The following is a 16,028-nucleotide window of genomic DNA, read 5'->3' as shown; positions in this document are numbered from 1 at the left end:
GACCAGGGCCTGCGTGTGTTCCCGTAGTCCAGCCTGCTGGTGACAAGGGCATGCATGTGTTCCCCGTAGTCCAGCCTGCTGGCATCGAGGGCCCGCAGGTTTTCTCATAGTCCAGCCTGCTGGTGACGAGGGTTTGAATGTGTTCCCGTAGTCTAGCCTGCTGGCATCGAGGTCCTGAAGTTGTTCCTGTAGTCCAGCCTGCTGCTGACGAGGGCCTGAATGTGTTCCCGTAGTCCAGTCTCCTGGTGACTAGGACCTGCATGTCTTCCCATAGTCCAGCCTGCTGGTGACGAGGGCTTGCATGCGTTCCTGCAGTCCAGACTGCTGGTGATGAGGGCCTGAATGTGTTCCTGTAGCCAAGCCTGCTGGTGACGAGGGCCCGCGTGTGTTCCTGTAGTCCAGCCTGCTGGTGACGAGGGCCCGCGTGTGTTCCTGTAGTCCAGCCTGCTGGTGACGAGGGCCTGCATGCATTCCCGTAGTCCATCCTGCTGGTGACGAGTGCCTGCGTGTGTTTCCATAGTCTAGCCTGGTGGTGACGAGGGCCTGCGAGTGTTCCCGTAGTCCAGCCTGCTGGTGACAAAGGCCTGCATGTGTTCCCATAGTCCAGCCTGTTGGTGATGAGGGCCTGCATGTGCTCCCATAGTCCAGCATGCTGGTTACGAGGGCCTGAGTGTGTTCCCATAATCCAGCCTGCTGGTGACGAAGGCCTGAATGTTGTCCCGTATACCAGCCTGCTGGTGACCAGGGCGTGCGTGTGTTCCCATAGTCCAGCCTGCTGGTGACCAGGGCCTGCGTGTGTTCCCGTAGTCCAGCCTGCTGGTGAGTAGGGCCTGAATGTGTTTCAGTTGTGCAGCCTGCTGGTGACCAGGGCCTGCGTGTGTTCCCATAGTCCAGCCTGCTGGCATTGAGGGCCTGCGTGTGTTCCCTTAGACCAGCCTGCTGGTGACGAGGGCCTGAATGTGTTCCCGTAGTCCAGTCTGCTGGTGACGAGGGCCTGTGTGTGTTCCCGTGGTCCAGTCTGGTGGTTTCGAGGGCCTGCAGATGTTCTCGTAGTCCATCTTGCTGGTGCCGAGGGCCTGCGTGTGTTCCCGTGGTCCAGCCTGATGGCGATGAGGGCCTGCATGTGTTCCCGCCCTCCAGCCTGCTGGTGATGAGGGCCCACATGTGTTCCGGTACTCCAGCCTGCTGGTGACAAGGGCCCGCAGTTGATCCTGTAGTCCAGCCTGCTGGTGACGAGGGCCTGCGTGTGTTCCCGTGGTCAAGCCTGCTGTTGACGAGGGCCTGCGTGTGTTCTTGTAGTCTAGCCTGCTGGTGACGAGGGACTGCGTGTGTTCCCGTAGTCCAGTCTGCTGGTGACGAGGGCTTGCATGCGTTCCCGTGGTCCAGCCTGCTGGGGACGATGGCCTGCGTGTGTTCCTGTGGTCCAGTCTGCTGGCATAGAGAGCCTGCAGGTGTTCCCGTAGTCCATCCTGCTGGTGACGAGGGCCTGCGTGTGTTCCCGTGGTCAAGCCTGCTGTTGACAAGGGCCTGCGTGTGTTCTTGTAGTCTAGCCTGCTGGTGACGAGGGACTGCGTGTGTTCCCGTAGTCCAGTCTGCTGGTGACAAGGGCCTGCATGTGTTCCCGTAGTCCAGACTGCTGGTGACGAGGGCCTGCGTGTGTTCCCGTAGTCCAGTCTGTTGGAGACGAGGACCTGCATGTGTTCCTGTAGTCCAGCCTGCTGGTGACAACGGCCTGCTTGTGTTCCCGTGGTCCAGCCTGCTGGTGACGAGGGCCTATGTGTGTTCCCGTAGTCCAGCCTGCTGGTGGCGAGGGCCTGCGTGTGTTCCCATAGTCCAGCCTGCTGGTGACGAGGGCCTACGTGTGTTCCCGTAGTCCAGCCTGCTGGGGGCGAGGGGCTGCGTGTGTTCCCATAGTCCAGCCTGCTGGTGACGAGGGCTGAGGGTCTGCGTGTTTTCCCGTAGTCCAGCCTGCTGGTGATGAGGGCCTGCATGTGTTCCTATAGTCCAGCCTGCTGGTGACGAGGGCCTGCATGTGTTCCCATAGTCCAGCCTGCTGGTGACGAGGGCCTGCATGTGTTATCGTGGTCCAGCCTGCTGGTGACGAGGGCCTGCGAATGTTTCCATTGTCCAGCTTGCTGGTGACGAACGCCTGCGTGTGTTCCTGTAGTTCAGCCTGCTTGTGGCGAGGGCCTGCGTTTGTTCCCGTAGTCTAGCCTGCTAGTGAAAAGGGCCTGCGTGTGTTCCCTTAGTCCAGCCTACTGACGACCAGGCCCTGCGTGTGTTCCCGTAGTCCAGTCTGCTGGTGACGAGGGCTTGCATGCGTTCCCATGGTCCAGCCTGCTGGGGACGATGGCCTGCGTGTGTTCCTGTGGTCCAGTCTGCTAGCATAGAGAGCCTGCAGGTGTTCCCGTAGTCCATCCTGCTGGTGATGAGGGCCTGCGTGTGTTCCCGTGGTCAAGCCTGCTGTTGACGAGGGCCTGCGTGTGTTCTTGTAGTCTAACCGGCTGGTGACGAGGGACTGCCTGTGTTCCCGTAGTTCAGTCTGCTGGTGACAAGGGCCTGCATGTGTTCCCGTAGTCCAGACTGCTGGTGACGAGGGCCTGCGTGTGTTCCCGTAGTCCAGTCTGTTGGAGACGAGGACCTGCATGTGTTCCTGTAGTCCAGCCTGCTGGTGACAACGGCCTGCTTGTGTTCCCGTGGTCCAGCCTGCTGGTGACTAGGGCATACATGTATTCTCGTAGTCAAGCCTGCTGGTGACGAGGGCCTATGTGTGTTCCCGTAGCCCAGCCTGCTGGTGGCGAGGGCCTGCGTGTGTTCCCATAGTCCAGCCTGCTGGTGACGAGGGCCTACGTGTGTTCCCGTAGTCCAGCCTGCTGGGGGCGAGGGGCTGCGTGTGTTCCCATAGTCCAGCCTGCTGGTGACGAGGGCCTACGTGTGTTTCCGTAGTGCAGCCTGCTGGTGGTGAGGGTCTGCGTGTTTTCCCATAGTCCAGCCTGCTGGTGATGAGGGCCTGCATGTGTTCCCGTAGTCCAGCCTGCTGGTGACGAGGGTCTGCATGTGTTCCCATAGTCCAGCCTGCTGGTGACGAGGGCCTGCATGTGTTATCGTGGTCCAGCCTGCTGGTGATGAGGGCCTGCGCGTGTTTCCATTGTCCAGCTTGCTGGTGACGAACGCCTGCGTGTGTTCCTGTAGTTCAGCCTGCTTGTGGCGAGGGCCTGCGTTTGTTCCCGTAGTCTAGCCTGCTAGTGACAAGGGCCTGCGTGTGTTCCCGTAGTGCAGTCTGTTGGAGACGAGGACCTGCATGTGTTCCTGTAGTCCAGCCTGCTGGTGACAACGGCCTGCTTGTGTTCCCGTGGTCCAGCCTGCTGGTGACTAGGGCATACATGTATTCCCGTAGTCAAGCCTGCTGGTGACGAGGGCCTATGTGTGTTCCCGTAGCCCAGCCTGCTGGTGGCGAGGGTCTGCGTGTGTTCCCATAGTCCAGCCTGCTGGTGACAAGGGCCTGCATGTGTTCCCGTAGTCCAGACTGCTGGTGACAAGGGCCTGCATGTGTTCCCGTAGTCCAGACTGCTGGTGACGAGGGCCTGCGTGTGTTCCCGTAGTCCAGTCTGTTGGAGACGAGGACCTGCATGTGTTCCTGTAGTCCAGCCTGCTGGTGACAATGGCCTGCTTGTGTTCCCGTGGTCCAGCCTGCTGGTGACTAGGGCATACATGTATTCCCGTAGTCAAGCCTGCTGGTGACGAGGACCTATGTGTGTTCCCGTAGCCCAGCCTGCTGGTGGCGAGGGCCTGCGTGTGTTTCCATAGTCCAGCCTGCTGGTGACGAGGGCCTACGTGTGTTCCCGTAGTCCAGCCTGCTGGGGGCGAGGGGCTGCGTGTGTTCCCATAGTCCAGCCTGCTGGTGACGAGGGCCTACGTGTGTTTCCGTAGTGCAGCCTGCTGGTGGCGAGGGTCTGCGTGTTTTCCCGTAGTCCAGCCTGCTGGTGATGAGGGCCTGCATGTGTTCCCGTAGTCCAGCCTGCTGGTGACGAGGGCCTGCATGTGTTCCCATAGTCCAGCCTGCTGGTGACGAGGGCCTGCATGTGTTATCGTGGTCCAGCCTGCTGGTGACGAGGGCCTGCGCGTGTTTCCATTGTCCAGCTTGCTGGTGACGAAAGCCTGCGTGTGTTCCTGTAGTTCAGCCTGCTTGTGGCGAGGGCCTGCGTTTGTTCCCGTAGTCTAGCCTGCTAGTGACAAGGGCCTGCGTGTGTTTCCTTAGTCCAGCCTACTGGCGACCAGGCCCTGCAGGTGTTCCCGTGGTCCAGCCTGCTGGTGACAAGGGCCTGCGTGTGTTACCGTTGTCCAGCCTGCTGCTTACGGGGGCCTGCGTGTGTTCCCATAGTCCAGCCTGCTGGTGAGGAGGGCTTTCGTGTGTTTCCGTAGTCCAGCCTGCTTGTGGTGAGGGCCTGTATGTGTTCCCGTAGTCCAGCCTGCTGGTGACGAGGGCATGCATGTGTTCCCATAGTCCAGCCTGCTGGTGACGAGGGCCTGCATGTGTTATCGTGGTCCAGCCTGCTGGTGACGAGGGCCTGCGAATGTTTCCATTGTCCAGCTTGCTGGTGACGAACGCCTGCGTGTGTTCCTGTAGTTCAGCCTGCTTGTGGCGAGGGCCTGCGTTTGTTCCCGTAGTCTAGCCTGCTAGTGAAAAGGGCCTGCGTGTGTTCCCTTAGTCCAGCCTACTGACGACCAGGCCCTGCGTGTGTTCCCGTGGTCAAGCCTGCTGTTGACGAGGGCCTGCGTGTGTTCTTGTAGTCTAGCCTGCTGGTGACGAGGGTCTGCGTGTGTTCCCGTAGTCCAGTCTGCTGGTGACGAGGGCTTGCATGCGTTCCCATGGTCCAGCCTGCTGGGGACGATGGCCTGCGTGTGTTCCTGTGGTCCAGTCTGCTAGCATAGAGAGCCTGCAGGTGTTCCCGTAGTCCATCCTGCTGGTGATGAGGGCCTGCGTGTGTTCCCGTGGTCAAGCCTGCTGTTGACGAGGGCCTGCGTGTGTTCTTGTAGTCTAACCGGCTGGTGACGAGGGACTGCCTGTGTTCCCGTAGTCCAGTCTGCTGGTGACAAGGGCCTGCATGTGTTCCCGTAGTCCAGACTGCTGGTGACGAGGGCCTGCGTGTGTTCCCGTAGTCCAGTCTGTTGGAGACGAGGACCTGCATGTGTTCCTGTAGTCCAGCCTGCTGGTGACAACGGCCTGCTTGTGTTCCCGTGGTCCAGCCTGCTGGTGACTAGGGCATACATGTATTCTCGTAGTCAAGCCTGCTGGTGATGAGGGCCTATGTGTGTTCCCGTAGCCCAGCCTGCTGGTGGCGAGGGCCTGCGTGTGTTCCCATAGTCCAGCCTGCTGGTGACGAGGGCCTACGTGTGTTCCCGTAGTCCAGCCTGCTGGGGGCGAGGGGCTGCGTGTGTTCCCATAGTCCAGCCTGCTGGTGACGAGGGCCTACGTGTGTTTCCGTAGTGCAGCCTGCTGGTGGTGAGGGTCTGCGTGTTTTCCCATAGTCCAGCCTGCTGGTGATGAGGGCCTGCATGTGTTCCCGTAGTCCAGCCTGCTGGTGACGAGGGTCTGCATGTGTTCCCATAGTCCAGCCTGCTGGTGACGAGGGCCTGCATGTGTTATCGTGGTCCAGCCTGCTGGTGATGAGGGCCTGCGCGTGTTTCCATTGTCCAGCTTGCTGGTGACGAACGCCTGCGTGTGTTCCTGTAGTTCAGCCTGCTTGTGGCGAGGGCCTGCGTTTGTTCCCGTAGTCTAGCCTGCTAGTGACAAGGGCCTGCGTGTGTTCCCGTAGTGCAGTCTGTTGGAGACGAGGACCTGCATGTGTTCCTGTAGTCCAGCCTGCTGGTGACAACGGCCTGCTTGTGTTCCCGTGGTCCAGCCTGCTGGTGACTAGGGCATACATGTATTCCCGTAGTCAAGCCTGCTGGTGACGAGGGCCTATGTGTGTTCCCGTAGCCCAGCCTGCTGGTGGCGAGGGCCTGCGTGTGTTCCCATAGTCCAGCCTGCTGGTGACAAGGGCCTGCATGTGTTCCCGTAGTCCAGACTGCTGGTGACAAGGGCCTGCATGTGTTCCCGTAGTCCAGACTGCTGGTGACGAGGGCCTGCGTGTGTTCCCGTAGTCCAGTCTGTTGGAGACGAGGACCTGCATGTGTTCCTGTAGTCCAGCCTGCTGGTGACAATGGCCTGCTTGTGTTCCCGTGGTCCAGCCTGCTGGTGACTAGGGCATACATGTATTCCCGTAGTCAAGCCTGCTGGTGACGAGGACCTATGTGTGTTCCCGTAGCCCAGCCTGCTGGTGGCGAGGGCCTGCGTGTGTTTCCATAGTCCAGCCTGCTGGTGACGAGGGCCTACGTGTGTTCCCGTAGTCCAGCCTGCTGGGGGCGAGGGGCTGCGTGTGTTCCCATAGTCCAGCCTGCTGGTGACGAGGGCCTACGTGTGTTTCCGTAGTGCAGCCTGCTGGTGGCGAGGGTCTGCGTGTTTTCCCGTAGTCCAGCCTGCTGGTGATGAGGGCCTGCATGTGTTCCCGTAGTCCAGCCTGCTGGTGACGAGGGCCTGCATGTGTTCCCATAGTCCAGCCTGCTGGTGACGAGGGCCTGCATGTGTTATCGTGGTCCAGCCTGCTGGTGACGAGGGCCTGCGCGTGTTTCCATTGTCCAGCTTGCTGGTGACGAAAGCCTGCGTGTGTTCCTGTAGTTCAGCCTGCTTGTGGCGAGGGCCTGCATTTGTTCCCGTAGTCTAGCCTGCTAGTGACAAGGGCCTGCGTGTGTTTCCTTAGTCCAGCCTACTGGCGACCAGGCCCTGCAGGTGTTCCCGTGGTCCAGCCTGCTGGTGACAAGGGCCTGCGTGTGTTACCGTTGTCCAGCCTGCTGCTTACGGGGGCCTGCGTGTGTTCCCATAGTCCAGCCTGCTGGTGAGGAGGGCTTTCGTGTGTTTCCGTAGTCCAGCCTGCTTGTGGTGAGGGCCTGTATGTGTTCCCGTAGTCCAGCCTGCTGGTGACGAGGGCATGCATGTGTTCCCGTAGTCCAGCCTGCTGGTGACGAGGGTCTGCATGTGTTCCTGGAGTCCATCCTGCTGGTGACGAGGGCCTGAATTGGCTCCCGTAGTCCAGCCTGCTGGTGATGAGGGCCTGCGTATGTTCCTGTAGTCCAGCCTGGTGGTGACGAGGGCCTGCATGTGTTCCCGTAGTCCAGCCTGCTGGTGACGAGGGCCTGCGTGTTTTCTCAAAGTCCAACCTGGTGGTGACAAGGGCCTGCTTCTGTTCCCGTAGTCCAGCCTGCTGGTGACGAGGGACTACATGCGTTCCCATAATCCAGCCTGCTGGTGTCGAGGGCCTGCATGTGTTCCCGTAGTTCCAGCCTGCAAGTGGCGAGGGCCTACATGTGTTTCTGTGGTCCAGCCTGCTGGTGAGGAGGGCTGGCGTGTGTTGCCGTTGTTCAGCCTGCTGGTGACGAGGGCCCGCGTGTGTTCCAGTAGTCCAGCCTGCTGGTGACGAGTGCACATGTGTGTTCCCGTTGCTGGTGACGAGGGCCTGCATGATGGTCCTTCTGGTGTTGACTTGGAGCCACATGAAGATTTTGGGGGGTGTGGAAGTGGGCAAAAACAATGGCGCGTGTATATATTTTCTAAAGGAAACAGCCAGAAAGATGCTGCTAACCTCAAGGCGTAGTACCACAGGGCAAGGCTTAGAGGGAATGGATTACACACGTCACAAACAGAGCTTGTAAATTAGGAAAGTGATTAAAAGACAGGCCAACCCCGAATAGATGACAGATTATTACACATTTGCCCTGAGGAAGCCGCTGTGGCTGCCAAGCCCATAAACACCCGCAGACAATCATAAAAAGCAACGAATTGCTGTCTGCAGCGAGGCCTCGCTTGTGCTAACACGTGGAGCGTGGGCACCTTACAGCCACTAACAACCGTGGCCACATCCAAGGCCTTTTACAAATATCAGAGTAGCCATAGCAAACAGATTTTGATGGAAAGATAGCACTTTTAGGCAAACTGATGAAAAATATATAAACTGCATCCATGTTAAGAACATAACCTTTTATCACGCTCTGCACTATATTGAGATGTGTAATTGACGTGTGTAATCTGCGATGAACATGCAAAGTGACAGAATCAAGAACTGGCCACTCAAAACCACCTGCCCTGTGTGAAGCCACAGCAGCATGTTTACACGTGGGAGGAACATTTCCAGAGACTCAAACTGTGCCCAGACCTAAGTCTGGCTACATGTGTCTGTGAGATGTCATGGCAGTGGGCACTGCCCCTCCTTTCCACGCTCACATGTGGCCACAACATACATGATAAACTCTTTCGTGCAAGGCTTGGACCTTAACAATTACTGATGTACTCATGATCTTTGCATCCTAAGTTCAGTTACAGACAATGACACAGATATACCGATTAACAGGCCTGGGTGTAGTTTGCTGAGTTTTGCTTTGCAAAACTCTGCGAAGTTACAAAAAACTCAGTGAAGTTCCACTAGTGGCGGAGTGTAGTGCGAACTGCAGTTTGTGTGTTGCAGTTGTGCCGCTCGGGTAGAAATTGTACCCGAGCGGCAGCTCGCGCTCGCAAACTTACCATTCGCGATAGCGAGCAGGGAAAAAACTCTGCTGCATATCACGAAGTCAAGTTTTCTGCACTCCGCGAGCTCCACGGATTGTGAAGTGCAGAAAACTCCGCAAACAAAGCGAAGTTCCCCGCCCAGGCCTACCGATTAATGCCCTTGACAGAGGGCATTAACTCTTAAGCAGAAAACAAGGATTTCAAAGGACGAAATCAACCACAGTTTTAACCCCTTGAGGTGGCGGCAGGAAGTTCATCAGTGGAGCAATGGAAACCATACACGCAAGTGCTCCTTGGAGCAATCATTTAGAATGTTCACTTTACATACGTGTTCACTCCACACAGTAGCATCGCCCCATGCATGTGCTCAGTAAAGGGAATTCGCTGTAGGTGTTGGGTCTCTGCGGGGTTGTCAGCATATGGACATCAGTGCCTCCTGCCACCCTTTTCAAAGTACTTACTCCAGTTGAGCCATTACCAATGGAGAGAATACACTTTGCAAGTAAGTAAGCACTCCTTGTTTACCACAATTACTCTGCCTGTGAGACTGGAGTAGACATCATGCGTGCCCCAGAGGGTTGCAGGCCATGTGGTAGAAGGCAACTAGAGTGCACACTGAAAGAGTGGGAGATATGAGCTGACACCTGTCTCTCTGATGCTAACCGCCCTTTCCTTTCTTAATGGTTCTTTTTCCATTTTTATATAAGATTTGTCTACTTTCTATGTTTGTTGGGTGTGTGTTTGTGTGTGTAGGCAGGTGTGAGTATCTCTGTGTGTGGTGGCAGTTGTGTGTGTGGACAGGTGTGAGTGGTGGAGGCAGATGTGTGTGTGAGCAGGTGTATGTGTAGGAGAGTGTGGGCAGGTGTGTGTGTGTTGGCAGGTGTGTGAGTGTGTGTGGGTGCACAAGTGTGTATGTGGGTGGGCAGGTGTGTATAAGGGTGTGTGTAGGTGTGTGTTTGTGGGCAGATGTGTGTGAGCAGGTGTGAGTGTGCATGTTTGTGTGTGTTGTTGTGAGTGTGTGTATGTCGGCAAGTGTGTGTGTGTGTGTGATTGGGCAGGTGTGTGGAGGGGACAGATGTGTGTGGGCAGGTTTGTGTGTATATGTGTGAGAGGACAGGTGTGCATGTGAGGGTGTGTGGTGGGGTAGGCATGTGTGTGTGGGGGCAGGTGGGGGCAGGTATGTGTTTGGGACAGGTGTGTTTGAGTGTGTGCATGGGCAGGTGTGAGTGTGTGTTTGCATGTGTGGGCAAGTGTGTATGAATATGGGTGGGTGTTTGTGTATCTGAGGTGGTTTGTGTGTGTGTGGGCAGGAGTGTGTAAGGAAAGAAGGTGTGTGTGAGGGCAGCGGTGAGTGTGTTTGGAACATTGTGTGTAAGTGGAGGCAGGTGTTTTAGGGACGGGTGTGTGGGGGCAGGTGTGAGTGTGTGTGGATAAATGTGTTTGGTTGGTAAGGTGTGTGTATGTGGGGACAGTGTGTGTGGAAAGGTGTGTGGGGGCAGATGTGTGAGTGTGGGTAGGTGTCTGTGGGCAGGTGTGTGTATATGTGTGTGTGTGGACAGGTGTGTTGGGGCAGTGTGTGTGTGTGCAGACAGGTGTTTGTGGGGTCAGGAGTGTGTATGTGTGTATGTGGGGTAGTGTGTGTGTGTGGACAGGTGTGTGTATGTGTGTTGTGTTGTGTGTATGTGTGTAGGCAGATGTGAGTGTGTGTATGTGTGTAGGCAGGTGTGAGTGTGTGGGCAGGTGTGTATGAATGTGTGTGGGCATATGTGTGTCTGGGCAGATGAAAGTAGGCAAAGCAGGTGTATGTGTGGGCAGGTGTGAGTGTGTGTGGGAAGATGTGCATATGTGGGACAGGTGTGTGTGTGGGGGGAAGTTGTGATTGGGAGCAGGTGTGCATGTGGCCAGCTGTGTGTGGTCATGTGTGTGTGTATGTGGGGGCAGTGTGTGTGTGTGTGTCGTTGTGGACTGGTGTGCATATGGGCAAGTTTGTGTGAATGTGAGTAGGTGTGTATGTGTGGACAGGTGTGTGTGTGTGTGTGTGGAGGGAGTGGTGGGTGTGAGGGTGTGTGTGTGTGGGCATATGTGTGTGTGTCTATGCAGGTGTGTGTGGGTGTGTGTATGTATCTGTGCAGGTGTGTGTGGGAAGGTGTGTATGAATGTGTGTGGGCATATGTGTGTCTTTGCATGTGTGTGGGGTGGGCAAGTGTGTATAGGCAAGGCAGGTATGTGTGTGGGCTGATGTAAATGTGTGGGGGGAGTTTTGTGTATGTGAGGTCAGGTGTGTGTGGGGGGAAGTTATGTGTGGGGGCAGGTGTGTGTGGGCACGTGTGAGTGTGTGTTAGAGTGTGTGTGTGAGAGCATGTGTGGATACATGTGTGTGTGTGGGCAGCTGTGTGTGTGGTCAGGTGTGTGTGGTGGGGCAGTGTGTGGGTGTACAGGTGTGCGTTTGTGGGGGGCAGGTGTGTGTATGTGTGTATGTTAGAGCAGTGTGTGTGTTGCCAGGTGTGTGTGTGGTCAGGTGTGTGTGTGTGGGGGCAGTGTGTGTATGGACAGGTGTGTGTTTGTGGGGGGCAGATGAGTGTATTTGTGTGGGCAGGTGTGAGTGTGTGTTTGGCATATGTGTGTGTGTGGGCATATGGGTGTGGGTGGACAAGTATGTGCAGGGAAGGTAGGTGTGTGTGTGTGTGGTCAGGTGTGAGTGTAGGAAGATGTGTGTATGTGGTGCAGGTGTTTGTGGAGGAAGTTGGGTTTGGGGACAGGTGTGTCTATGTGTGGCAGCTGTGTGTGTAAGTGTGGTGAGGTGTGTGTGTGTGTATGGGTGTGTGTGTGTGTGGTGACAGTGTGTGTGCGTGTGGACAGGTGTGGGGGGCAGGTGTGTGTGATTGTGGGCAGGTGTGCATGAATGTGTGGGTGTATGTGTGTGAGTGGGCTGGTGTGTATAGGGAAGGCAGGTGTGTGTGAGGGCAGCTATGTGTGTGTGTGGAAAGTTGTGTGTATGTGGGGGCAGGTGTGTGGGGGGATGTGTTTGGGGCAGGTGTGTGTGTGTTGGCAGGTGTGAATGTGAGTTTGTGTGTGTGAGAGAGAGAGTGGGCATGTGGTTAAGTGTGTATGTGTGAGCAGCTAGCTGTGTGTGTGGTCAGGTGTGTGTATGTGGGGGCTGTGTATGTGTGGACAGGTGTGGGTGGAGGCAGGTGTGTGTGTGAGGGTGGGTGTGTCTGGGGGGATAGGTTGTGTGTGTGGGCATATGTGGGTGTGTGCAGGTGTGTGTGGGTGTATTTGTGTGTCTGTACAGATGTGTGTGGGGACAGGTGTGTATGAATGTGTGTGTCTCTGCAGGTGTGTGTGGGTGGACAGGTGTGCATAGGAAAGGCAGGTGTTTGTGTGGGCCAGTGTGAGTGAATGTGTGGAAAGTTTGAGTGTGGTCAGGTATGTGTGTGTGGGGACAGTGTGTGTGTGTGTGTGTGTGTGTGTGGACAGGTGAGTGGGGGGCAGGTGTGTGTGAGTGGACAGGTGTGTATGTGGGGACAGGTGTGTGTGTGAGGGTGGGTATGTGAGGTGGGGTAGTGTTGTGTGTGTTGGGGCAGGTATGAGTGGGACAGGTGTATGTTGAAGTGTGTTTGGGTAGGTGTGTGTATGTGTTTATATGTGTGGGCAGGTGTTTATAAGTGTCTGTGGGTGTATGTGTGTCTGTCTGGGCAGGTGTGTGTCAGTGGGCAGGTGTGTGTGGAACATTATGTGTATGTGGGGGTGAGTGTGTAGGGGGAAGTTCTGTTTGGGGGCAGGTGTGTGTGGGCAGGTGTGAGTGTGTGTTTGCATGTGTGTGTGTGAGAGAGAGTGTGCATGAATAAGTGTGTGTGTGTGGTCAGGTGTGTGTTTGTGTGTAAGTGGGGGCAGTGTTTATATGGACAGGTATGTGTGTGGGCAGGTGTATGTGAGTATGGGTAGGTGTGTGTATATGTGTGTGGGGGGCAGGTGTATGTGTGCAGGTGTGCGTGTGAGTTTGGGTGTGTGGGCAGGTGTGTATGAATGTGTGGGTGTATGTGTATGTGTGAGCTGGTGTGTTTAGGGAAGGCAGGTGTGTGTGTGAGGGCAGTTATGAGTGTGTGGGGAAAGTTGTGTGTATGTGGGGGCAGGTGTGTGGGGGAAGTTGTGTTTGGGGGCAGGTGTGTGTTTGTGGGCTGGTGTGAATGTGAGTTTGGGTGTGTGTGAGAGAGAGTAGGCATGTGGTTAAGTGTGTATGTGTGGGCAGCTGTGTGTGTGGTCAGGTATGTGTATGTGGGGGCAGTGTATGGTTGGACAGGTGGGGGCAGGTGTGTGTGTGAGGGCATGTGTGTGTGAGGGGATAGGCTGTGTGTGTGGGCATATGTGTGTGTGTGCAGGTGTGTGTGGGTGTATTTGTGTATCTGCACAGGTGTGTGTGGAGACAGGTGTGTTTGAATGTGTGTGGGTGTATGTGTGTGTCTCTGCAGGTGTGTGTGGGTGGTCAGGTGAGCATAGGGAAGGCAGGTGTTGTGTGGGCCAGTGTGAGTGAGTGTGTGGAAAGTTTGAGTGTGGTCAGGTATGTGTGTGGGGACAGTGTGTGTGTGTGTGGAGAGGTGTGTGGGGGCAGGTGTGTGTGAGTGTGGGTAGGTGGTGTGTGTGGACAGGTATGTATGTGGGGGGACAGGTGTGTGTGTAAGGGTGGGTAGGTGAGGTGAGGTAGGGTTGTGGGTGTGGGGGCAGGTATGTGTGGGACAGGTGTGTGTGAAAGTATGTGTGTGGGCAGGTGTGCAGGTGTGTTTATATGTGTGGGCAGGTGTTTATAAGTGTCTGTGGGTGTATGTGTGTGTCTGGGCAGGTGTGTGTCGGTGGGCAGGTATGTGTGGAACATTATCTGTATGTGGGGGCAGGTGTGTGTGGGGAGTTTCTGTTTGAGGGTAGGTGTGTGTGGGCAGGTGTGAGTGTGTGTTTGAGTGTGTGTGTGAGTGTGAGAGAGAGAGTGTGTGTGAATAAGTGTGTGTGTGTGGTCAGGTGTTTGTATGTGTGTAAGTGGGGGCAGTGTTTATATGGACAGGTATGTGTGTGGGCAGGTGCATGTGAGTATGGGTAGGTGTGTGTATATGTGTGTGGGGGACAGGTGTGTGTGTGCAGGTGTGAGTTTGGGTGTGTGGGCAGGTGTGTATGAATGTGTGGGTGTATGTGTATGTGTGAACTGGTGTGTTTAGGGAAGGCAGGTGTGTGTGTGAGGGCAGTTATGAGTGTGTGTGGGAAGTTGTGTGTATGTGGGGGCAGGTGTGTGGGGAAGTTGTTTTGGGGCAGGTGTGTTTTTGTGGGCTGGTGTGAATGTGAGTTTATGTGTGTGTTAGAGAGAGTAGGCATGTGGTTAAGTGTGTATGTGTGGGCAGCTGTGTGCGTGGTCAGGTGTGTGTATGTGGGGGCAGTGTATGTGTGGACAGGTGTGGGTGGGGGGCAAGTGTGTGTGTGGGCATATGTGTGTGTGTGCAGGTGTGTGTGGGTGTATTTGTGTGTCTGGACAGGTGTGAGTGGAGACAGGTGTGTATGAATGTGTGTGGGTGTATGTGTGTGTCTCTGCAGGTGTGTGTGGGTGAACAGGTGAGCATAGGGAAGGCAGGTGTTTAAGGGGGGCCAGTGTGTGTGAGTGTGTGGAAAGTTTTGAGTATGCAGGGTTAGGTGTGTGTGGGGGATGTAGTTTGTAGGGGCAGGTGTGTGTGAGCAGGTTTGAGTGTGAGTGTGTGTGGTTAAGTGTGTGCGTGGACAACTTTGTGTTTGGGCAGGTGTGTATGTGCATATGTGGGGCAGTATTTGTGTGTGTGTGTGTGTTAACAGGTGTGTGTTTGTAGGGGACAGGTGTGTGTGTGTTCAGGCAGGTGTGTGTATGTGGGGGCAGTGTGTCTGTGTGGACAGGTGTGCATTTGTGGCGGGCAGGTGTGAATGAATGTGTGTGGGTGTATATGTGTGTCTGGGCAGGTGTGCATGAATGTGTGTGGCTGTATGTGTGTCTGGGAAGGTGTATGTGCGGGGGTGGGCAGGTGTGTTTATGGAAGGCAGGTTTGTGTGGGCAGGTGTGAGTGATTGTGTGTCTGGGAAGATGTGTGTATGTGGGGCCAGGTGTGTGTGTGGGGAAGTTGTGTTTGGGGGCAGGTGTGGTGGGCAGGTGTCAGTGTGTGTGTATGTGTGAGAGAGTGTGTCTGGATAAGTGAGTGTGGGATGGGGGTCAGTTGTGTTTACATGTGTATGTATGTATGTGCAGGTGTGCATGAGTATTTGTCAGATCATGTATTTGACTGGGTGTGGGCAGCTGTGAGTGTGTGATTGCATGTGTATCTGAGTGTGTGTGGGGGGTAAGGTGTGTAGATATGTATGTGTGTGCATGCAGGTGTGCATGAGTATGTGTCAAGTCGTGTTTGTGTGTGGGTAGGTGTGTATGAATGTGTGTGGGCATATGTGTGTGTCTCTTCAGGTGTGTGTGCGGGTGGGCAGGTGTGTTTTGGGCAGGTGTGAGTGTGTGTGGGAAGATGCATGTATGTGAGGGCAGGTGTGTGAGGGGTGTTTTGTTTGGGGCAGGTGTGTGTGTGGGCAGGTGTGAGTGAGTATTTGAATGCGTGTGTGAAAGAGAGAGTGTGTGGATAAGTGTGTGTGGGGGGTCAGGTGTGTGTGTGTACATTTGTGGGATCGTATGTGTGTGTGTATTTATGTGTGTGTGCGCAGGTGTGCATGTGTGTGTGGGGGGTCATGTGTTTGAGTGTGTGTGGGCAGCTGTGAGTGCACTGGTGCTCATGTCTGGAAGCTCGTGCCCCCTCCAGGCCATTCTTTGATCAGGTAATGTTCTCCGCTGCTGTTTCTTCTGTCATACTATTTTGAATTCTCTCTTTGTTTCCTGGTTTCTTCGGTCTTGTCTCCCCGTGTTTTGGTCCTCAGGAACCAGCGCTAAGAAACAGGGCGATGACTTAGCGGATAATGACGGTGACGAAGACGAAGGTATTTCTGGTGCCCGGCCCGCTGCATGGAATGCCGCCGTTGCCAGCTCTTTATTTCTCTCTTCTCTCTCCTTCTCTCTATTCTCTCTCTGCATCTTCCTTCCTTTGTAGATAGATTTCTTTGTTAGCACCAATGGTATGCTGACATTTCTTTTCTCTTTTTTGGTTACGTTTGCATTTTTTCTTTGGTCGTGCGATGCAAGAAGGCCAGAATGCCAGTGTCACCAGCATGTGCAGAAAACACGTTTATTCACAGAGTGGAGGCGGGCCGGGGGCGGGGGAGGGCACGTTGGTCTCTGTTCAGTAGTGTCTGCGGGGTTGGCACGGGCAGGATTCCCCACGCATCGGCTGCTGCTCCTCACGCATTTCTTGCCCACCAACAAACAGGGCACAGGGTCTTCCAACCATAAGAAGGGCATTTGATGGGGAGTCAAAACAGTGGGGGTGTCCAG

The 16,028-nt window shown here is 55.5% G+C and overlaps 1 protein-coding gene across 3 annotated transcripts in view; it reads left to right on the top strand.

Moving 5' to 3' along the window:
• The window catches only part of LOC146829706 (neuroligin-3), a 1,048,059-nt gene that overhangs the window by 791,342 nt on the left and 240,689 nt on the right, over positions 1–16,028 (top strand). For 2 of the 3 annotated variants that reach the window (XM_085608416.1, XM_085608417.1), the window contains one exon: positions 15,518–15,577. The exons of the other annotated variant lie outside the window; for it this stretch is intronic. In XM_085608416.1, the coding sequence (XP_085464542.1) occupies positions 15,518–15,577 (60 nt within the window). The remainder of the gene's footprint in view (positions 1–15,517; positions 15,578–16,028) is intronic. 3 annotated transcript variants of the gene reach the window in all.

This window comes from Triturus cristatus, chromosome 5_2 (assembly GCF_964204655.1).
Source record: "Triturus cristatus chromosome 5_2, aTriCri1.1, whole genome shotgun sequence".
Lineage (NCBI taxonomy): Eukaryota > Metazoa > Chordata > Amphibia > Caudata > Salamandridae > Triturus > Triturus cristatus.
The sequence above is the reverse complement of the archived record's forward strand: the minus strand, read 5'-3'. Positions and strand labels throughout refer to the sequence as shown.